General features: G+C 42.9%; 1 protein-coding gene across 1 annotated transcript; it reads left to right on the top strand.

Annotated features, from left to right (window-relative positions):
- Nucleotides 1–856: 856 nt before the first annotated feature.
- On the top strand, nucleotides 857–18,354 carry LOC132132291 (neuropeptide FF receptor 1-like). The gene is made up of 3 exons (XM_059544670.1): nucleotides 857–1,298; nucleotides 13,744–13,843; nucleotides 17,218–18,354. The coding sequence occupies exons 1-3, from the start codon at nucleotides 911–913 to the stop codon at nucleotides 18,101–18,103; spliced, it is 1,374 nt and encodes a 457-aa protein (XP_059400653.1). The 5' UTR covers nucleotides 857–910; the 3' UTR covers nucleotides 18,104–18,354.
- The last annotated feature ends 7,697 nt before the right edge of the window (nucleotides 18,355–26,051 follow it).

Raw genomic sequence — 26,051 nt, 5'->3', positions numbered from 1 at the left:
CACACAGACACTCACACACACTCTCAAACACAAACACACACACACTCACAGACACAAACGTACACACACTCACTCTCTCAAACACTCACACACACACTCTCTCAAATACACACACACACTCACACAGACACTCTCACACACACTCTCAAACACAAACACACACACTCACAGACACAAACGTACACACACTCACTCTCTCAAACACTCACACACACACTCTGTCAAATACACACACACACACACACACACTCAAACACACATACACACACAAACAGACAGACACAAACAAACACACACTCACTCTCTCAAACACTCACACACACACACTCACACAGACACTCTCACACACACTCTCAAACACAAACACACATACACACACAATTAGACACAAACGTACACACAATCACTCTCTCAAACACACACACACACACTCTCTCAAATACACACACACACACTCCCACAGACACTCTCACAAACACTCTCAAACACAAACACACATACACACACTCACAGACACAAACGTACACACACACTCTCTCAAACACTCACACACACACTCTCTCAAACACACACACACTCACTCACACAGACACTCTCACAAACACTCTCAAACACAAACACACATACACACACTCACAGACACAAACGTACACACACTCACTCTCTCAAACACTCACACACACACTCTGTCAAATACACACACACACACTCACACAGACACTCACACACACTCTCAAACACAAACACACATACACACACTCACAGACACAAACGTACACACACTCACTCTCTCAAACACTCACACACACACTCTGTCAAATACAGACACACACTCACACAGACACTTTCGCACACAAAAGCAAAATAATTATTCCATGGCAGAAACAGGCTTCCTAAATTATTATTGAAAATGATTTGGTTTGTTTATTTTGTGATTGTTCCCAGCATTGTATTCATGGAGGCCACTGAGGGATTATGGGATGCCGCCTCCGTCTACATCATCTCAGATCTGGTCTCCTGCACCAACCAGACCAACAGCACCAACTCCAGCACAGCAGGGGGCGTCGTCCTGTTCCCTTATTACCAGCACTCTCTGCCGACGGCCGCGCTCTTCACGCTAGCGTATCTCTTTATCTTCCTGCTGCGCCTGATGGGAAACGCTCTGGTCTGTGTGATAGTCCTGAGGAACCGGCACATAAGAACTGTCACCAACATCTTCATCCTGAATCTGGCCATCAGCGACCTGCTGGTCGGGATCTTCTGCATTCCCACAACGCTAGTGGACAACCTCATCACAGGTGAGAGGCGTGGCCTATTGTGCACATAAGAAAACATAGAAAATAGTTTCTGAAATGCAAATGATATTGGCCTGTGAAAACTCACTGGTGAATTTTGTTGTGCTGTTGCTAAGGTAATAAGTGAGTGTGGTCATTTTGACTGGCTATCTACTGTTAGCAAAGCCTGGCAACTAGTCTAAGAAATGTTAACAGCATGTTAAAACTGTGAAACTAATGTTAGAAACTTGGTAAGACATGATAGCAACTTGCCAAGATTTGTAAAAACATGCTAACAACATTAAAATATGATAGCAACATGTTAAAACATAATAGTAACTTGATAAGACATACTAACAATTTGTTAAGACATGTTGGAAAAACATGTTAACAATTAGTTAAAACATGTTAACAATATGTTAAAACATACTTTCAGTGTGTTAAATCATGCTAGAAATGTGCTAAAACATGTTAACAGTTTCAATTTCAACATGCTAGCCACTTGTCAAGAGGCTAGCAATGTGCTAAAATATGTTAGCTATGTTCTAAAACATGTCATCAATGTGCTAAATCATGGTAAAATGGTAAAACATGCTGGCAGTTTGTTAGCAACATATTACAGTTTTTTTCGATTGCTAAATGACAGCAAGCACTTCTGGAGCTACATGTGCAAAACTCTTACTACAGTCTGCACTAGCAACAGTCACCTGAGCTAAACAGTTCACATCACCTGCAAATCTCATTCCAAGCAACACAACTCTTAACACATGGCTCAAAACAGACTCAGTGCAGCCAAACACTACACACACCCCTCACTGAGATAACACACACCATCACTCAGAACACACCGAGAGGAGAAACACCACACACAACCCTCACTGTGATAACACACACCGTCACTCGGAACACACCGAGAGGAGAAACACTACACACGACCCTCACTGAGATAACACACACCGTCACTCGGAACACACCGAGAGGAGAAACACTCCACACGACCCTCACTGAGATAACACACACCGTCACTCGGAACACACCGAGAGGAGAAACACCACACACGACCCTCGCTGTGATAACACACACCGTCACTCGGAACACACCGAGAGGAGAAACACCACATACAACCCTCGCTGAGATAACACACACTGTCACTCAGAACACACCGAGAGGAGAAACACCACACACAACCCTCACTGAGATAACACACACCGTCACTTGGAACACACCGAGAGGAGAAACACCACACACAACCCTCGCTGAGATAACACACACCGTCACTTGGAACACACCGAGAGGAGAAACACCACACACGACCCTCGCTGAGATAACACACACCGTCACTCAGAACACACAGAGAGGAGAAACACCACACACGACCCTCGCTGAGATAACACACACCGTCACTCAGAACACACCGAGAGGAGAAACACCACACACAACCCTCACTGAGATAACACACACCGTCACTCGGAACACACCGAGAGGAGAAACACCACACACGACCCTCGCTGAGATAACACACACCGTCACTCAGAACACACCGAGAGGAGAAACACCACACACGACCCTCGCTGAGATAACACACACCGTCACTCGGAACACACCGAGAGGAGAAACACCACACACAACCCTCACTGAGATAACACACACCGTCACTCGGAACTCACCGAGAGGAGAAACACCACACACAACCCTCACTGAGATAACACACACCGTCACTCGGAACACACCGAGAGGAGAAACACCACACACAACCCTCGCTGAGATAACACACACCGTCACTCGGAACACACCGAGAGGAGAAACACCACACACAACCCTCGCTGAGATAACACACACCGTCACTCGGAACACACCGAGAGGAGAAACACCACACACAACCCTCGCTGAGATAACACACACCGTCACTCAGAACACACCGAGAGGAGAAACACCACACACAACCCTCACTGAGATAACACACACCGTCACTCGGAACACACCGAGAGGAGAAACACCACACACAACCCTCGCTGAGATAACACACACCGTCACTCGGAACACACCGAGAGGAGAAACACCACACACAACCCTCGCTGAGATAACACACACCGTCACTCGGAACACACCGAGAGGAGAAACACCACACACAACCCTCACTGAGATAACACACACCGTCACTCGGAACACACCGAGAGGAGAAACACCACACACAACCCTCACAGAGATAACACACACCGTCACTCGGAACACACCGAGAGGAGAAACACCACACACAACCCTCGCTGAGATAACACACACCGTCACTCAGAACACACCGAGAGGAGAAACACCACACACAACCCTCGCTGAGATAACACACACCGTCACTCGGAACTCACCGAGAGGAGAAACACCACACACAACCCTCACTGAGATAACACACACCGTCACTCGGAACTCACCGAGAGGAGAAACACCACACACAACCCTCACAGAGATAACACACACCGTCACTCAGAACACACCGAGAGGAGAAACACCACACACAACCCTCACTGAGATAACACACACCGTCACTCGGAACACACCGAGAGGAGAAACACCACACACGACCCTCGCTGAGATAACACACACCGTCACTCAGAACACACCGAGAGGAGAAACACCACGCACGACCCTCGCTGAGATAACACACACCGTCACTCAGAACACACCGAGAGGAGAAACACCACACACAACCCTCACTGAGATAACACACACCGTCACTCGGAACACACCGAGAGGAGAAACACCACACACAACCCTCGCTGAGATAACACACACCGTCACTTGGAACACACCGAGAGGAGAAACACCACACACGACCCTCGCTGAGATAACACACACCGTCACTCAGAACACACCGAGAGGAGAAACACCACACACAACCCTCGCTGAGATAACACACACCGTCACTCAGAACACACCGAGAGGAGAAACACCACACACAACCCTCACTGAGATAACACACACCGTCACTCAGAACACACCGAGAGGAGAAACACCACACACGACCCTCGCTGAGATAACACACACCGTCACTCAGAACACACCGAGAGGAGAAACACCACACACAACCCTCACTGAGATAACACACACCGTCACTCGGAACTCACCGAGAGGAGAAACACCACACACAACCCTCACTGTGATAACACACACCGTCACTCGGAACACACCGAGAGGAGAAACACCACACACAACCCTCGCTGAGATGTCAATGTCAATGTCAATGTCACCTTTATTTATATAGCGCTTTAAACAAAATACATTGCGTCAAAGCAACTGAACAACATTCATTAGGAAAACAGTGTCAATAATGCAAAGATGATAGTTAAAGGCAGTTCATCATTGGATTCAGTTATGTCATCTCTGTTCAGTTAAATAGTGTCTGTCCATTTATTTGCAATCAAGTCAACGATATCGCTGTAGATGAAGTGTCCCCAACTAAGCAAGCCAGAGGCGACAGCGGCAAGGAACCGAAACTCCATCGGTGACAGAATGGAGAAAAAAACCTTGGGAGAAACCAGGCTCAGTTGGGGGGCCAGTTCTCCTCTGACCAGACGAAACCAGTAGTTCAATTCCAGGCTGCAGCAAAGTCAGATTGTGCAGAAGAATCATCTGTTTCCTGTGGTCTTGTCCTGGTGCTCCTCTGAGACAAGGTCTTTACAGGGGATCTGTATCTGGGGCTCTAGTTGTCCTGGTCTCCGCTGTCTTTCAGGGATGTAGAGGTCCTTTCTAGGTGCTGATCCAGCATCTGGTCTGGATACGTACTGGATCCGGGTGACTGCAGTGACCCTCTGATCTGGACACAGACTGGATCTGGTGGCCACGGTGACCTCGGAACAAGAGAGAAACAGACAAATATTAGCGTAGATGCCATTCTTCTAATGATGTAGCAAGTACATAGGTTGTTATGGGAAGTGTTTCCGGGTTCCGGTTTACCTAATTAATGCAGCCTAAAAATCCTTTAACGGATTTGGATAATAAAAGCATATTAGTATGTTATGTGTATGCCAGGTTAAAGAGATGGGTCTTTAATCTAGATTTAAACTGCAAGAGTGTGTCTGCCTCCCGAACAATGTTAGGTAGGTTATTCCAGAGTTTGGGCGCCAAATAGGAAAAGGATCTGCCGCCTGCAGTTGATTTTGATATTCTAGGTATTATCAAATTGCCTGAGTTTTGAGAACGTAGCGGACGTAGAGGATTATAATGTAAAAGGAGCTCATTCAAATACTGAGGTGCTAAACCATTCAGGGCTTTATAAGTAATAAGCAATATTTTAAAATCTATGCGATGCTTGATAGGGAGCCAGTGCAGTGTTGACAGGACCGGGCTAATATGGTCATACTTCCTGGTTCTAGTAAGAACTCTTGCTGCTGCATTTTGGACTAGCTGTAGTTTGTTTACTAAGCGTGCAGAACAACCACCCAATAAAGCATTACAATAATCTAACCTTGAGGTCATAAATGCATGGATTAACATTTCTGCATTTGACATTGAGAGCATAGGCCGTAATTTAGATATATTTTTGAGATGGAAAAATGCAGTTTTACAAATGCTAGAAACGTGGCTTTCTAAGGAAAGATTGCGATCAAGTAGCACACCTAGGTTCCTAACTGATGACGAAGAATTGACAGAGCAACCATCAAGTCTTAGACAATGTTCTAGGTTATTACAAGCAGAGTTTTTAGGTCCTATAATTAACACCTCTGTTTTTTCAGAATTTAGCAGTAAGAAATTACTCGTCATCCAGTTTTTTATATCGACTATGCAATCCATTAGTTTTTCAAATTGGTGTGTTTCACCGGGCTGCGAAGAAATATAGAGCTGAGTATCATCAGCATAACAGTGAAAGCTAACACCATGTTTCCTGATGATATCTCCCAAGGGTAACATATAAAGCGTGAAGAGTAGCGGCCCTAGTACTGAGCCTTGAGGTACTCCATACTGCACTTGTGATCGATAGGATACATCTTCATTCACTGCTACGAACTGATGGCGGTCATATAAGTACGATTTAAACCATGCTAATGCACTTCCACTGATGCCAACAAAGTATTCAAGTCTATGCAAAAGAATGTTGTGGTCAATTGTGTCAAACGCAGCACTAAGATCCAATAAAACTAATAGAGAGATACACCCACGATCAGATGATAAGAGCAGATCATTTGTAACTCTAAGAAGAGCAGTCTCAGTACTATGATACGGTCTAAATCCTGACTGGAAATCCTCACATATACCATTTTTCTCTAAGAAGGAATATAATTGTGTGGATACCACCTTTTCTAGTATCTTGGACAGAAAAGGGAGATTCGAGATTGGTCTATAATTAACTAGTTCTTTGGGGTCAAGTTGTGGTTTTTTGATGAGAGGCTTAATAACAGCCAGTTTGAAGGTTTTGGGGACATGTCCTAATGACAATGAGGAATTAATAATAGTCAGAAGAGGATCTATGACTTCTGGAAGCACCTCTTTCAGGAGCTTAGATGGTATAGGGTCTAACATACATGTTGTTGGTTTAGATGATTTAACAAGTTTATACAATTCTTCCTCTCCTATGGTAGAGAATGAGTGGAACTGTTCCTCAGGGGGTCTATAGTGCACTGTCTGATGTGATACTGTAGCTGACGGCTGAATGGTTGCAATTTTATCTCTAATAGTATCGATTTTAGAAGTAAAGTAGTTCATAAACTCATTACTGCTGTGGTGTTGGGAAATGTCAACACATGTTGAGGCTTTATTTTTCGTTAATTTAGCCACTGTATTGAATAAATACCTGGGGTTATGTTTGTTTTCTTCTAAAAGAGAAGAAAAGTAATCGGATCTAGCAGTTTTTAATGCTTTTCTGTAGGATATGTTACTTTCCCGCCAAGCAATACGAAATACCTCTAGTTTTGTTTTCCTCCAGCTGCGCTCCATTTTTCGGGCTGCTCTCTTTAGGGTGCGAGTATGCTCATTATACCATGGTGTCAAACTTTTTTCCTTAACCTTCCTTAAGCGTAAAGGAGCAACTTTATTTAAAGTGCTAGAAAAGAGAGAGTCCATAGTTTCTGTTACATCATCAAGTTGTTCTGAGGTTTTGGATATGCTAAGGAATTTGGATACATCAGGAAGATAACTTAAAAAGCAGTCTTTTGTGTTAGAAATGATGGTTCTTCCATACTTGTAACAAGAAGTAGAATTTACAATTTTGGCTATATGAATTTTGCAAAGAACTAAATAATGATCTGAGATATCATCACTTGGCTGAATAATTTCAACACCATCAACATCAATTCCATGTGACAGTATTAAATCTAGAGTATGATTTCGACAATGAGTAGGTCCTGAAACGTGTTGTCTAACACCAATAGAGTTCAGAATGTCTATAAATGCTGATCCCAATGCATCGTTTTCATTATCAACATGGATATTAAAATCACCAACTATTAAAACTTTATCTGCAGCCAGAACTAACTCAGATGTAAAATCACCAAACTCTTTAATAAAGTCTGTATGGTGCCCTGGTGGCCTGTATACAGTAGCCAGTACAAACATAACAGGGGATTTATCATTAACATTTGTTTCTTTGGATAATGTTATATGAAGTACCATTACTTCAAACGAGTTATACTTGTAGCCTGCCCTCTGAGAAATCCTGAAAACGTTGTTATAAATTGAAGCAACACCTCCACCTTTGCCTTTTAGACGTGGCTCATGTTTATAACAGTAATCTTGGGGGGTGGACTCATTTAAAATAATGTAATCATCAGGTTTTAGCCAGGTTTCTGTCAAACAGAGTACATCTATATTATGATCAGTGATCATATTATTTACAAAAAGTGTTTTCGTAGAAAGGGATCTGATATTCAATAAGCCAAGCTTTATCATTTGTTTATCCATATTGCTTCTGTTTTTTATTTGTTGAACCTCAATTAAATTGTTAATCTTAACCTGGTTTGGACGTTTTTTGTTTTTTCTAGTTCGGGGAACAGACACAGTCTCTATAGTGTGATATCTAGGTGAAAAAGTCTCTATGTGCTGAGAATTAACTGACCTCTGTGACGGGAGGCAGCTAGCAGACGGTCGGTTTAGCCAGTCTGTCTGCTTCCTGACCTGGGCCCCAGTTAGTCAAGTATAAACACTAAGACTATTTGCCATATTTCTAGAGAGAAGAGTGGCGCCACCCCAGGAGGGATGAAGACCATCTCTTTTAAACAGGTCAGGTCTGCCCCAAAAGCTCGTCCAATTGTCTATGAAACCTATGTTATTCTGTGGGCACCACTTAGACATCCAGCCATTGAGTGATGACAATCTGCTATGCATCTCATCACCACGGTAAGCAGGGAGGGGACCAGAGCATACTACAGTGTCTGACATCGTGCTTGCAAGTTCACAAACCTCTTTAATGTTATTTTTAGTGATCTCCGACTGGCGAAGTCGAACATCATTAGCGCCGGCATGAATAACAATCTTACTGTATTTACGTTTAGCATTAGCCAGCACTTTTAAATTTGCCAAGATGTCAGGCGCTCTGGCTCCCGGTAAACATTTGACTATGGTGGCTGGTGTCTCTATATTCACGTTCCGTACAATAGAATCACCAATAACTAGAGCACTTTCATCAGGTTTCTCAGTGGGTGCATCACTGAGTGGGGAGAACCTGTTTAATGTTTTGATCGGAACAGAAGAGCGGTGTTTTGACCCACGACTACGCTGCCTCACCGTCACCCAGTTGCCCTGCTGCTGGGGCTCTGTTTCCGGAACCGAACAATGTACAGGAATCCCTGAGCTAGACGCATCCAAAGCCGTATCTAGAGCCCTAACATTTTTACTATCCTCAATTAAAGTTTGGATGCGTGTCTCTAATTCTGAAATCTTCTCTGTCAGCCTAACTATTTCCCTGCATTTATCACATGTGAATCCCTCATCAGCGACAGAGATAGATAAACTGTACATGTGGCAAGAGGTGCAAGAAACAATGATAGGAGAAGCCATTACTCACCGTGCTTGATGAAAATTCTTACTGCGGTTGTTTGATGAACTTGTGAAAAACTGGAGCGAGGGAGAGGAGAAAAGAAAACAGCGATAGGTTCGAATGAAGACGCTAATGACAAGCTAACGAATGCTAACGAGATAACACACACCGTCACTCAGAACACACAGAGAGGAGAAACACCACACACAACCCTCGCTGAGATAACACACACCGTCACTCAGAACACACAGAGAGGAGAAACACCACACACAACCCTCACCGAGATAACACACACCGTCACTCGGAACACACCATGAGGAGAAATACCACACACAACCCTCGCTGAGATAACACACACCGTCACTTGGAACACACAGAGAGGAGAAACACCACACACAACCCTCGCTGAGATAACAAACACCGTCACTCGGAACACACCATGAGGAGAAATACCACACACAACCCTCGCTGAGATAACACACACCGTCACTTGGAACACACCGAGAGGAGAAACACTACACACGACCCTCACTGAGATAACACACACACCGTCACTCAGAACACACCGAGAGGAGAAACACCACACACAATCCTCGCTGAGATAACACACACCGTCACTCAGAACACACCGAGAGGAGAAACACCACACACGACCCTCGCTGTGATAACACACACCGTCACTCAGAACACACCGAGAGGAGAAACACCACACACAACCCTCACTGAGATAACACACACCGTCACTCGGAACACACCGAGAGGAGAAACACCACACACAACCCTCGCTGAGATAACACACACCGTCACTCAGAACACACCGAGAGGAGAAACACCACACACGACCCTCACTGAGATAACACACACCGTCACTCAGAACACACCGAGAGGAGAAACACCACACACAACCCTCACTGAGATAACACACACCGTCACTCAGAACACACCGAGAGGAGAAACACTACACACAACCCTCGCCGAGATAACACACTGTCACTCGGAACACACCGAGAGGAGAAACACCACACACAACCCTCACTGAGATAACACACACCGTCACTCAGAACACACCGAGAGGAGAAACACCACACACAACCCTCACTGAGATAACACACACACCGTCACTCAGAACCCCCCCCCGAGAGGAGAAACACTACACACGACCCTCACTGAGATAACACACACACCGTCACTCAGAACACACCGAGAGGAGAAACACCACACACAACCCTCACTGAGATAACACACACACCGTCACTCAGAACACACCGAGAGGAGAAACACCACACACAACCCTCACTGAGATAACACACACCGTCACTCGGAACACACTGAGAGGAGAAACACCACACACAACCCTCGCTGAGATAACACACATCGTCACTCGAAACACACCAAGAGGAGAAACACCACACACAACCCTCGCTGAGATAACACACACCGTCACTCAGAACACACCGAGAGGAGAAACACTACACACGACCCTCACTGAGATAACACACACACCGTCACTCAGAACACACCGAGAGGAGAAACACTACACACGACCCTCACCGAGATAACACACACCGTCACTCAGAACACACCGAGAGGAGAAACACTACACACGACCCTCACTGAGATAACACACACACCGTCACTCAGAACACACCAAGAGGAGAAACACTACACACGACCCTCACTGAGATAACACACACCGTCACTCAGAACACACCGAGAGGAGAAACACCACACACAACCCTCACTGAGATAACACACACACCATCACTCAGAACACACCGAGAGGAGAAACACCACACACAACCCTCGCTGAGATAACACACACCGTCACTCAGAACACACCGAGAGGAGAAACACCACACACAACCCTCACCGAGATAACACACACTGTCACTCAGAACACACCGAGAGGAGAAACACCACACACAACCCTCGCTGAGATAACACACAACGTCACTCAGAACACACCGAGAGGAGAAACACTACACACAATCCTCACTGAGATAACACACACCGTCACTCAGAACACACCGAGAGGAGAAACACTACACACGACCCTCGCTGAGATAACACACACCGTCACTCAGAACACACCGAGAGGAGAAACACTACACACGACCCTCACTGAGATAACACACACCGTCACTCAGAACACACCGAGAGGAGAAACACTACACACGACCCTCGCTGGAGGGTCACACACCGTCACTCAGAACACACCGAGAGGAGAAACACCACACACGACCCTCACTGAGATAACACACACCGTCACTCAGAACACACCGAGAGGAGAAACACCACACACAACCCTCGCCGAGATAACACACACCGTCACTCAGAACACACCGAGAGGAGAAACACCACACACGACCCTCACTGAGATAACACACACCGTCACTCAGAACACACCGAGAGGAGAAACACCACACACAACCCTCGCTGAGATAACACACACCGTCACTCGGAACACACCGAGAGGAGAAACACCACACACGACCCTCACTGAGATAACACACACCGTCACTCAGAACACACCGAGAGGAGAAACACTCCACACGACCCTCACTGAGATAACACACAACGTCACTCAGAACACACCGAGAGGAGAAACACTACACACAACCCTCGCTGAGATAACACACACCGTCACTCAGAACACACCGAGAGGAGAAACACCACACACAACCCTCGCTGAGATAACACACACCGTCACTCAGAACACACCGAGAGGAGAAACACCACACACAACCCTCGCTGAGATAACACACACCGTCACTCGGAACACACCGAGAGGAGAAACACCACACACGACCCTCACTGAGATAACACACACCGTCACTCAGAACACACCGAGAGGAGAAACACTCCACACGACCCTCACTGAGATAACACACACCGTCACTCAGAACACACCGAGAGGAGAAACACCACACACAACCCTCGCTGAGATAACACACACCGTCACTCAGAACACACCGAGAGGAGAAACACCACACACGACCCTCACTGAGATAACACACACCGTCACTCAGAACACACTGAGAGGAGAAACACCACACACAACCCTCGCTGAGATAACACACACCGTCACTCAGAACACACCGAGAGGAGAAACACCACACACAACCCTCGCTGAGATAACACACACCGTCACTCGGAACACACCGAGAGGAGAAACACCACACACGACCCTCACTGAGATAACACACACCGTCACTCAGAACACACCGAGAGGAGAAACACTCCACACGACCCTCACTGAGATAACACACACCGTCACTCAGAACACACCGAGAGGAGAAACACCACACACAACCCTCGCTGAGATAACACACACCGTCACTCAGAACACACCGAGAGGAGAAACACCACACACGACCCTCACTGAGATAACACACACCGTCACTCAGAACACACTGAGAGGAGAAACACCACACACAACCCTCGCCGAGATAACACACACCATCACTCAGAACACACCGAGAGGAGAAACACCACACACGACCCTCGCTGAGATAACACACACCGTCACTCAGAACACACCGAGAGGAGAAACACCACACACGACCCTCGCTGTGATAACACACACCGTCACTCGGAACACACCGAGAGGAGAAACACCACACACAACCCTCACTGAGATAACACACACCATCACTCAGAACACACCGAGAGGAGAAACACCACACACAGCCCTCACTGAGATAACACACACCGTCACTCAGAACACACCGAGAGGAAAAACACCACACACAACCCTCACCGAGATAACACACACCGTCACTCAGAACACACCGAGAGGAGAAACACCACACACGACCCTCGCTGAGATAACACACACCGTCACTCGAAAAAATAATTTTCAGGGCTAATCCTGAAATTGCAGTCAGCAGTGTTTGAAATCTATTCTGTTTTGAATTTGTGCTTCACAGTTTTGACAGCAGTGTGTTAGCATTTGAACAAAGTGCTGTAAATCCACAGTGTTGTGCAGTTTGTGGTTAAAGTTGTGGGATAAGTGTGTAGAGTTTTGAAAACTGTGTTCAACCTATGAAAAACGAACTAGAGTTTGGTCCACATGAACTGCTGCTGTGCAGACTGTAGTTAGAGTTTTGCACATGTGACTCCAGTTTTGTCCGCTGTCGTTTAGCAACCGAAAAAAACTGTAAAATGTTAGCATCTTGCTAAAACATGCGAGCAACACGCAAAATAATGCTTGCAACATGGTAAAACTGTTAAAATGTTAAAATTGGTAGCCAAAATATTAACAAATTAATTCAATCTAATAACGTTATGTTATGTTATGTTATGTTATGTTATGTTATGTTATGTTATGTTATGTTATGTTAAAAGGTTACCAACATTTTACTTGTGAGTATAACCTTCAAATGTCAAACTTTGAAAGATTTAATACATTCAGACAAGGCTTTCTCAATCCAACATCAGTGTTTGCCTTTGAACTGTATCTAGTTTAGTAAACTGAATTTCTATATTTAATGCTTCTGTCTTTGTCAGGCTGGCCTTTCAGCAACACAGTATGTAAACTGAGTGGAATGGTGCAAGGAACGTCCGTCTGTGCCTCTGTTTTCACATTAGTGGCCATTGCTGTGGACAGGTAAGTGTTTATCATTTTGGGAATTAAATGAAATTAAATAAACATGTTTGTGAGGGAAACAATAGAGCAGCGGTATTGTTATTCTAGGAATTATCAAATTGCCTGAGTTTTGAGAACTCAGCAGATGTGGAGGATTATAATGTAACAAGAGCTCGTTCAAAGTTTTAAATTTTTATTTAACCTTTATTTTTCCAGGAAGGTCCCGTTGAGATTTAAAGAAATCTCTTCTTCCAGGGAGTTCTGGCCAAGATGGCCGTATTAAAGTTTCACATAATTACAAAACACATAAAACAAATTCTAAACAGACAAGGTAAATGCAAAAACATTAATCAAATGTCACCAAATTAATTAAAACAGCCACACACTTAATTTGTTTTACATCGCAATATATTTTTAAACACATTCAAAGAAGGAATTCTTTCTAGTTGAAATTCATTCCACAGCCAAGGAGCAGAGTAGGAGAAAGCTGATTTTCCATGTTCTGAGTGTATCCTAGGTACTTCTAATTTGCAATCGATGATCTAGTGCTATAGCTCTTTTTATACAGGCATAAAAGCCTAGTTATGCAATTTGGCAGCATACCCAACAATGCCTTTACTGTAAATACTAATATATGTGATTTCCTTCTTTGATGCAAGGAGGTCCAGCCTACACGGTTATATAACAAACAATGATGTGTACGTGAACAAGCATTTGTTATAAAAAGCAACGCAGAATGATAAATGCAATCTAATCTTTTTAATAAATATATAGAAGTATGCATATAAATAATATCACCATAATCTAAAATAGGTAAAAAAAAGTACTGTGAATAATTTTCTTTCTAGCTCCAAAAGAAAAACTTTTTTTTTTTGCCGAAAGAGAAAGCCCAATCTTGGTTTTAATCTTTTTACTAAGTAATCAATATGAACATCAAATGCCAACTTCTTGTCTATCCATATTCCCAGATATTTGTATGTTGTTACTCTCTCTATATATACACGTAATCAACAGTAAGAATAGACGGGGGCAGTGATCATGGATAGACTACGTAAAAAAACAATGTACTTATTTAATTTTTAAATTAATTTTAATTGGAGTAAATTATACTGAAAGGTATTAAAAGAATCCTGTAAAATTTCAATAGCTTGTGAAATAGAGGCTGCAGCTGAATAAATTATTGTATCGTCAGCATAAAAATGTAATTTTGCTAATTTTATTCCCTGCCCTAATTCATTTATAAAAATAGAAAAAAGAAGCGGTGCCAGTAAAGAACCTTGCGGGACACCCTTCTCAACTGTTAATACGGATGAAACATAATTAACACATTGTGTTCGATCAAATAAATAATTTTGAAACCAACTCAAGGCTGAGTTACAGAGGCCTATACTTTCAAGCCTCTGCAACAGTAAGCCATGATCCACAAACGCTTTTGTCAAATCAACAAACAAGGCTGCACAATGCTGTCTCTCATCGAGAGCGGTGATTAAATCATTAGTAACAAGTGTAGTAGCTGTTATCGTACTATGGCCCGCTCTAAGTCCTGACTGAAATGCGTTTAAAATATTTCGACTAGCAAGGTATTCTTTCATTTGATAATTTACTATAGATTCAAAAACTTTTGCTAAAACCAGTAATTTAGAAATAGGGCGATAATTATTCAAATCAGAAGGATCTCCTCCTTTTAATAATGGCATAACCATAGCTGATTTCCAAGATGTTGGAATTACATTAGTGGATAGACTCTATTTAAAAAATGATGCGATAGGTTCAGCAACAATATCTGCAGAAACTTTTTAAAAAACTGGTTCAATTTGATCAAATCCATCTGATTTCTTACAGTCTAAATTTGAAAGTAACATAAACTTCGGTGGGCAATATAGGAGTAAAAGAAAATAAATCTAATTCATTATAATTTGTTGTCTCAGTTTCCTGTTCATCAGTGATCAACGAATTATTGGTACCTGTTATCAAACTAGCTGAAACAAAATGATTACTGAGGTGCTAAACCATTCAGGGCTTTATAAGTAATAAGCAATATTTTAAAATCTATGCGATGCTTGATAGGGAGCCAGTGCAGTGTTGACAGGACCGGGCTAATATGGTCATACTTCCTGGTTCTAGTAAGAACTCTTGCTGCTGCATTTTGGACTAGCTGTAGTTTGTTTACTAAGCGTGCAGAACAACCACCCAATAAAGCATTACAATAATCTAACCTTGAGGTCATAAAAGCATGGATTAACATTTCTGCATTTGACATTTAGAGGATAGGCCGTAATTTAGATATATTTTTGAGATGGAAAAATGCAGTTTTACAAATTGTAGAAATGTGGCTTGCTAAGGAAAGATTGCGATAAAATAGCACACCTAGGTTCCTAACTGATGATGAAGAATTGACAGAGCAACCATCAAGTCTTAGACAGTGTTCTAGGTTATTACATGCAGAGTTTTTAGGTCCTATAATTAACACCTCCTTTTTTTTCAGAATTTAGCAGTAAGAAATTACTCGTCATCCAGTTTTTATATCGACTATGCATTCAGTTAGTTTTTCAAATTGGTATGTTTAGCCAGGGCATGAAGAAATATAGAGCTGAGTATCATCAGCATAACAGTGAAAGCTAACACCATGTTTCCTGATGATATCTCCCAAGGGTCACATATAAAGCGTGAAGAGTAGCGGCCCTAGTACTGAGCCTTGAGGTACTCCATACTGCACTTGTGATCGATATGATACCTCTACGGCTACCTCCTAACAGATAACATTTTCTCTAAGAAGGAATATAATTGTGAGGATACTTTTCTGGTATCTTGGACAGAAAAGGGAGATTCGAGATCGGTATATATGATCAAATAATACAAAAATAATTAAATATATAATTGATACATAAATCATATTTATACATTTGATAAATTATATAACATAAATTATAATTTGAAGTTTATTATTATGTATTATTTTATATATCTATATATATATATATATATATATTTATACATTTATATACGTTTATATCAGTTTATGCAATTTATAAATTATATGTAAAACATTTATTATATATACAATATAATAATAAAAATATAAATAAATATAAACATTATATAAATTATATTGAATAATTTTAAATGATCAGTTGTTATTTATTCATATGTATATTTATATTATTTAATTATATATTTTATATATGTATTTTATATTTTGTATTTTATATATATATATATATATATATATATTTATACATTTACATCAGTTTGTCATTTATTAAAAATTTTATTAGAGAGAGAAAGAGAGAGAGAGTACATGAATAAAAATGTATATTTGCAAGATTTAAGAGAGTAGAGAGCAGTAAATCTGGGTTAATGTCCCCGTGTGTGTTTTCTCCTCGTCTGAAACCCAGGTTTCGCTGCATCGTTCACCCTTTCAAGCCCAAACTTACGCTCTTTGTGGCAAAGATGTCTATAGGGATGATATGGGTGCTCGCTCTTATCATAATGTTTCCCTCCGTGTTAATGTTAACCCTCCAGCAAGAGAAAGGGCATGTCATGGTTCACAGTGACAACAGCACATATCCGCTGTACTCCTGCTACGAGACCTGGCCCGACCCAGAGATGAGGAAAGTGTACACCACCGTCCTGTTCCTACACATATACGTCATTCCCCTGGCGCTCATCATGCTCATGTACGGCCGGATCGGAGCAAAGCTGTACGCCACAGCCGTCCTGGCCAGAGCCGAGCAGCCCGATGTCCCCGCGTCTCAAAGAAAGATCCGAGTCATAAAGATGCTGATTGTGGTGGCTCTGCTCTTTATGCTGTCCTGGCTGCCGCTGTGGACGCTCATGCTGCTGACCGATTACGCCCGTCCAGACGAGGACAGTCTAGAGCTCCTCACTAGCTATGTATTCCCTCTCTCTCACTGGCTGGCCTTCTCCAATTCCAGCGTGAACCCTATTATCTACGGCTACTTCAACGAGAACTTCAAGAGAGGCTTCCAGGCCGCGTGTCAGCATCAGGTTTGTTGCTGGGGCCGGAAAAAGACGAGATTCAGCATCAAACGGCCCAGAGCTGGAAGCCAGTTAAATAGAGCTGCTAGCAGCCACCCGCTCAGCTTAGGCTCAAGAACGAACCGGATATTCACCGAAAGTGATCTGACGGGATGTGTTCGTCTAGAGATGGACACCAAGGGCTCTTCAGCTGAAGGGGGAAACAGCAGCGTGTCTATAACAAGAGAGATCGAGAAAGTGTCTTCAACAGGAGGGAAAATATATAACGCCTGGGAGCGTTGATTTATCAGTTGACATTTATTGGGGCTGACATGCTTCTGTTTTAAATTCTCAATTTCTTAGTCACATTTATTTCTTTAGCGCTTTATACAATACAAATGGTTTCAAAGCAGCTTCACAGTAATGAACAGGAAAATGAAATTCATTTATGGAAATATGGCAATTATGGAAAAGCAGCCCTAAAAGACAATAGTGATAAACCCATATCATTCAAAAAACTATAATAATATTAATTAAAAAATAATATATATATATATATATATATATGTGTGTGTGTGTGTGTGTGTGTGTATATATATAATTTATGCTAGTGTTAAAAGGTTTGGAATCATTTTATTTATTTATAAATTAATAATTTATTTTTATTTGAAATATTTAAAAACAAGTCTCCTGCTCACCGAGGCTGCATTTATTTGATCAAAAATGCAGTAAAAATATTGAAATATTTTTACAATTTAGAATAACTGTTTTCTGTGTGAATCTCTGTTAAAGTGTAATTTATTTCTGTGATGCTCCGCTGTATTTTCAGCATCATTCCTCCAGTCTTCAGTGTCACGTGATCTTCAGAAATCATGAAAATATGATGATTTACTGCTCAGAAACATTTCTGATTATTATCAGTGTTGATCAGTATTTTTGTGGAAACTGTGATAGATTTTATGTGAATGAATAGAAAGTTCAAAAGAACAGCATTTACTTGAAATAGAAATCTACTGTAACATTATAAATGTCCCTACTGTTATTTTTGATCATTTTAATGCGTCCTTGATGAAAAAAGTATTAATTTATTTACATATATATAGTTTCTTGCATATTGTGATTTGTAAATATTGTACAGTTCTGTGTTTGATGAATGAAGTCACCTCATGGTTCATCGCTCGTGTGATTAGTGCAGTACTTCAGACATAAAACTAATCATGAATGTTAGTTAGAGAAGAGTTTAATACACGAGATAAACACAATTTTGCCTGTAAAATTATATTCCATAATAACTGTAAATGATTGTGTAATTATCATCTGCCTGGAAACATATATGCAGCGTTTTTATAATTTAGCCTTCCAGAGAAAATGTGTGAGCTGACATTTAATGAGTGAAATGAAATGCTCTCCCTCTCTTTAGATAAACAAAAGAGCTATTGACGAATGGAAACTACATACACCTGCAGCAAATTAAAGCACTGTGAGCCTCTCTCACGGCAGAAAGACATCATTTCCCTTGAGAGATGATGGTGTGTTCTTGACCTGCAAGAAAATGCTGGAAAATGAAGAATTACTACGTTTACGTACCTGGAGTATTAAAGATCAAAATCACATGTCCTCAGAGGCTCTGGAACCTCAGATGTGTTTTTAGTATTTAGTAACATTGTGTTTACAGACCCTTCCAGTCTGATTCATTGTGATCGATGTGTACATTTGTAAATCATTCCAACTGGAATGTAAAATTGTCTGATAATTTTTTTTCGAGATTAAATAAATAATTGCACATTGCAGAAATGTTTTTGGTTATTAAATTAATTACAATCTGAGCTAAACTGTATGCTTAATTAACATCACATTTGGATAGTCTCTATGTTAGTAATTAGATTTTTTTTTAATGGAATCTCTATGTCATGTTTATTAGATGTGTGAATGAGTGACTGTCATCTAGACTTAGGTATAAACGTCTTCTGCCATCAGCACACAATGGCTACTCTTAGAAAGATCTCACTATTTACATTACAAGCAGCAGAATTTCTTCAAATTGATATCAGCATCTGAAGCAAAATTCATATTTTTGCTAAGTTTGAGTGTCTGAATAAAATTGAGCTTCATTATCTCACTCTATAAAAGCCTGATGCTTCATGCATGTCACAGTGTCTGGGTTGTGTTCCCTGGGTTTCCACTAGGTGTCCTCCTTTCCCATGGTTTCTGTCACCTTATCACTTCCTGTTCCCTTATTTGGTCACCTTCCTCTTTGTTGAGTAATTGATTGTTCCCCACCTGTCTCCTGTTCCCTCATTATCCTTCTGTGTATTTATACCCGGTCTGTCTGAGTCTGTGTTACGGAGTCCTTGTTTAATGTTGAAAGTTTATTCATGGGCCTTGCCTTGCCTTGCCTTGCCTTGCCTTGCCTTGCCTTGCCTTGCCTTGCCTTGCCTTGCCTTGCCTTGCCTTGCCTTGCCTTGCCTTGCCTTGCCTTGCCTTGCCTTGCCTTGCCTTTGTGTCTTGTTTATGTTGGATTTGTTGGATATCGACCCCTGCCTGGACTGTTTATTCTCTTTGGATTATCCCTAAATAAACACCTTACCTGCAATTGGTTCCCTCTCCTGTGTTATCTGTAACACCGTACTTGACAGAAGGACTCCGTCACAGTAGGAACCAGCGGTATGTCATTTTTCTGTTCCCCAGCCAAGATGGCGGAGCGGCGAACCAAGTACCTTCGGTTGATCGCCCTCCGCCAAGAGGGCAATGAAGTGGGTGCCCTGGCCAGTGTTGGGAAGGTTACTTTGGAAATGTAATAAGTTACAGATTACAAGTTACCCTGTTTAAAATGTAATAGTAGTGTAACTTTTTCAATTACTTTATTAAAGTAATGTAACTAATTACTTTTGAGTACTTTTTGATTACTTTTCTAAATTTGTGAAAATTATAGAATAATAAATGAAAGCATATACATCAACTTAAATACATTTATCTAATAAGCATGTGTCGTATTCTGTGTAATAAACTCCTGAAACATTGGTGTTTTTTTGAAATACTGCTGTCTCTGTATATGATGATAGTTTTCTCAAAATAAGTAAAATGCACATGAAGTGACACAGAGCAGTTCTAGAAATTATGTTTATGTGCTCGTGTACTCCTATATTGAGGCGTTGAGGTTGAAAACACTGTGAGCTTCAGTAGGCCTATGTGTAGTAAATGAAACCATGTCTTTGCCATTAATTTACAGGAGGGGCGGACTGGGAAAAAAATTCAGACTGGAAAATTCAAACTCATACAAACAAAATCATGGACAAAACTATTTTTTTGTATGGACCTGACATAACAAAAGGTTTAAATCTTTAATTTGGAGACATGCAAAATAATTAAAAGTTCTCTCCTGAACTGCACCTTCACTTCCATTTTTCTCTTCAGTCTCTTTATTTTGCCCTGTTATCCATCTCTCTCATGACTTTAATACTCAAGATTGAACAAAACTATACTTTACAATACAATACTCTACAATACTACAATATCTTTATAGAAAAATCCTAATACTGTACACGAGTCATATTTTTCCCTTACAAAAATTAACCTTGCTTTTATTAGCCTATATAAAAGTCAAATAACCTTGTTTTGTTTTTGTTTTTTTTGCAAATGGATATGTATTTATTTTTAAATAAATACATTTGTAAAATAATTTTACATGTTTGGTTATCACAGTTAAACAATAGTAACCATTTTCTCTGGATTTATAGTTAAATATTAAAATGTTAATTTTCGTAAGGGTTGTGTTGTTGTCTGTCGTAGCTCACCCTAAACCCATAAAAAAATCTGATTGTTTTTCAGCTAAATTCCTACTGTAACATTACAACAGATAATAATGATGTCCTTTATATAGTATTTCGAGTGATGACTGATGAGCAACGTGCTGCTGCTTGATTAATTAAATAAAAAAACAAAGACAAAAAAGCATCTTTACAGATGAAACTGACCTGAAACCCTGAACAGTAGTTCTGCTTCTCTGCTCCAGCTGTGCGCTTCCACAGTCCACTCTATTCTCTCTCTCTCTCTCTCTCTCTCTCTCTCTCTCTCTCTCTCTCTCGCATTGATTACTCTGAGTCTGATCCAAACCGTTTGGCGGAGGCGCGGAGAGCGCGCGAGTCATGACTAACACTTCATGACTTATTAGAGATTTAATTATCAAATGGCGGATTCGCAAATGATCGCTTTAGTACATTCGGCAGGCAATTATACAATAATGATATTAAATAGTGGGGCAAAATCGTCTGCCAGGCCACCGGGAATTCTGCAACACGCAGAATGTGCAAGTCATATATTGCATTTTTGGGGCTTAATATTCACAGACACTAGTCGATGTCATGTTTTGATTCAAGTGTACTGACCTACTTTTGATTTAGTCATCCAAAATGTGGCATATTCCATCCGCGTTAGGCATTTCGTTTTTATGACTGGATTCTACGAACCAGACTGTATTTCCGCATCCCGGAAATTATTAGGGCGGTATGTCTCAGAATAGTCAGTGCAATTTGGGAAAGAAATCAGTTAAATCTGTATGTGGATGTGTGTAAATATTCAAATGTAATCCCCTTTGTAATCGTTAAAAATTTCATAAGTAACTGTAATTTAATTACTCATTTTTTCGTAGTAACTAACTAATTACAGTTACAATAATTTTGTAATTAAATTACGTAACGCCGTTACATGTAACTAGTTACTCCCCAACACTGGCCCTGGCTCAGGTGTTCTGGTCCCTGGCCGAGGGCATGGGCTACAACGATGCGGCCCTCAAGGACTATTTCAATGGCGGGCTGGAAAATCCAGTGTCTCAGGAGGAGATGGCGCAGTTAGAGACACTGGAATTCTGGGAATTTGTGCGCTACCTGCAGCATCGGCTTCGGTGGGATGCCCCAGCCGCTTCTGTCTCTTCCGGTGGGGTGGTCGTCAGCCCAGCACCACTGCCCAGGATGGCAACCAGCCAAGCGCCACAACCCAAGATGGCCGCCAGTCCAGCACCACTGCCCAGAATGGCTACCAGCCAAGCGCCACAGCACAAGATGGCCGCTAACCCAGCGCCAATGCCCAAATTGGCCACCGTTCCAGCGCCACAGCCCAAGATGGCCGCCAGCCCAGTGCCAATGCCCAAATTGGCCACCGGTTCAGCTCCACAACCCAAGATGGCCGTCAGTCCAGCGCCACAGCACAAGATGGCCGTCAGTCCAGCGCCACTGCACAAGATGGCCGATAACCCAGCGCCAATGCCCAAATTGGCCACCGGTCCAGCGCCACAGTACAAGATGGCCGCCAGTCCAGCGCCACAACCCCAGATGGCCACCAGCCCAGCACCACAGTACAAGATGGTCGCCTGTCCAGAGTCATGGCCCAAGATGGCTGCTTGCCCAGCGCCGATGCACAGGATGAGAGTCTCAGCTGACCCGCCGGAGTCGATTCAGGTGCCAGTTGACCCTCCGGAGTCGAGTCAGGTGCCTGTGAACTCTCCAGAGTCGAGTCAGGTGCCAGTGAACTCTCCAGAGTCGAGTCAGGTGCCAGTGAACTCTCCAGAGTCAGGGCTGGTCACCACTGATCCTCCAGAGTCAGGGCTGGTCACCGCTGATCCTCCAGAGTCAGGGCTGGTCACCGCTGATCCTCCAGAGTCAGGGCTGGTCACCGCTGATCCTCCAGAGTCAGGGCTGGTCACCACTGATCCTCCAGAGTCAGGGCTGGTCACCGGTGATCCTCCAGAGTCAGGGCTGGTCACCGGTGATCCTCCAGAGTCAGGGCTGGTCACCGGTGATCCTCCAGAGTCAGGGCTGGTCACCGGTGATCCTCCAGAGTCAGGGCTGGTCACCGCTGATCCTCCAGAGTCAGGGCTGGTCACCGCTGATCCTCCAGAGTCAGGGCTGGTCACCGCTGATCCTCCAGAGTCAGGGCTGGTCACCGCTGATCCTCCAGAGTCAGGGCTGGTCACCGGTGATCCTCCAGAGTCAGGGCTGGTCACCGGTGATCCTCCAGAGTCAGGGCTGGTCACCGGTGATCCTCCAGAGTCAGGGCTGGTCACCGCTGATCCTCCAGAGTCAGGGCTGGTCACCGCTGATCCTCCAGAGTCAGGGCTGGTCACCGGTGATCCTCCAGAGTCAGGGCTGGTCACCGCTGATCCTCCAGAGTCAGGGCTGGTCACCGCTGATCCTCCAGAGACTAGGCTGGTCACCAGTGATCTTCAAGGACTGAGTCAAGTCACCGGTGATCTTCAAGGACTGAGTCAAGTCACCTGTGATCTTCAAGGACTGAGTCAAGTCACCGGTGATCTTCAAGGACTGAGTCAAGTCACCATTGATCTTCATGAGCAAATACAAGTCACCAATGATCTTCATGAGCAGTGTCAGGCCAGCACCAATCTTCTGGAGTCCAGTAAGGACACCAGGGATTTACCAGAGTTTCGTCGTCCCGTTGGTCCAGCCGCACGGAGGTCTGCTCCGCCTTGGGGGGCTCTGGTCCTGACCACACGGCTGTGGTGCTCTTCTGCTCCGCCCTGGGGGGCTTCCGTCCTGACCACACGGCTGTGGTGGTCTGCTGCTCCGCCCTGGGGGGCTTCCGCCTTGACCACATGGCTGTGGTGGTCTTCTGCTCCGCCCTGGGGGGCTTCCGTCCTGACCACACGGTTGTGGTGGTCCTCTGCTCCGCCCTGGGGGACTCCAGTCTCCACCACACGGACGTGGTGGTCTTCTGCCCCGCTCTGGAGGGGCTTCATGTTGTTTTTTGTTCCTGTTCCTCTCTGTCAGTCTTACCCTCCGTCCCTCCCCCTGAACCTCCTCCGGTCCTCCTCCCTCCTGGTCTCCCTGTTTTGTGTTTTCAATTCTGGTGCCTGTTCCCCATGTTTTTCTTTTCTGGCCCTCCGTCCCTCCCCCTGAGCCTCCACTTGTCCGCCTCCCTCCTGGTCTCTGTTTTGTGTCTGTCGTGGAGCGTCTGGGAGCCGCTCCGTTGAGGGGGGGGGTACTGTCACAGTGTCTGGGTTGTGTTCCCTGGGTTTCCACTAGGTGTCCTCCTTTCTCGCGGTTTCTGTCACCTTATCACTTCCTGTTCCCTTATTTGGTCACCTTCCTCTTTGTTGAGTAATTGATTGTTCCCCACCTGTCTCCTGTTCCCTCATTATCCTTCTGTGTATTTATACCCGGTCTGTCTGAGTCTGTGTTACGGAGTCCTTGTTTAATGTTGAAAGTTTATTCATGTCCGTCATCTTGCCTTGCCTTGCCTTGTCTTTGTGTCTTGTTTATGTTGGATTTGGATTTGTTGGATATCGACCCCTGCCTGGACTGTTTATTCTCTTTGGATTATCCCTAAATAAACACCTTACCTGCAATTGGTTCCCTCTCTTCTGTGTTATCTGTAACACCGTACGTGACAATGCATGTACCAAAAATATCCATATTTACAAGAATAATGTTGGAGGATTGTGATATAAGGCAAGAGGAGACTGGCTCAACTGTACAATATCCGGTTTTAATAATGGCAACAAGAAGGAATAACTCACCTCCATCATTTATTTCTAAATAACCCGTTTACATCATTTAACACATTGGTCCAGAAGTACAGTCTCGGGGGAGAGTAATAATATTTTTCTTATAAAAACATATTGATTCGCTTCAGAAGGCATAAATCAACCTCCTGAGCCATGTGGAGCACTTTTTATGATGGATTCATGCACTTTAATTTACTTCAAATACTCAACACCCATTCACTGCCATTATAAAGCTTGGAAGAACCAGGATATCTTTCAATATAACTCAGATTGTATTCTGGAAGTAGATATTCATGTACTCATATAAGATGGCTTGAGGGTGATGAAATCAGGGGGTCATTTTCTTTTTTGGGGGAACTATACCTTTAATGAATGATGCTGTGATTTTTTTTTTTAAGTGCATGAAAACAGCAGAAGTTTAACACAATAAATGGAAAACTGTAATAATGTGTGACTCTCTCTAAAAACCGATGCTTGAATACACATCTCATCAAACTGATCATGTTTGAATCTTACAGTAGACATTACATTTCAACTGTAAGGCTTTATTCTGACACCTAGTGGAAGCTATAACTGGTGCACTCACAATAATATTCAGACCTGGATTCAGGATACATGTGTTTGAATTGCGCATGAAATTTCCATTCGTTTGGATTGCACAGTTTTAACGGAGTAATATTTGAAATAATATTTATATGCATCTTTTTCAGTCATACATAAATGAACCCGGTCAGA

This window comes from Carassius carassius, chromosome 49 (genome assembly GCF_963082965.1).
Source record: "Carassius carassius chromosome 49, fCarCar2.1, whole genome shotgun sequence".
Taxonomy (NCBI): Eukaryota; Metazoa; Chordata; class Actinopteri; order Cypriniformes; family Cyprinidae; genus Carassius; species Carassius carassius.
This window is presented reverse-complemented; position numbering and strand designations above follow the sequence as displayed.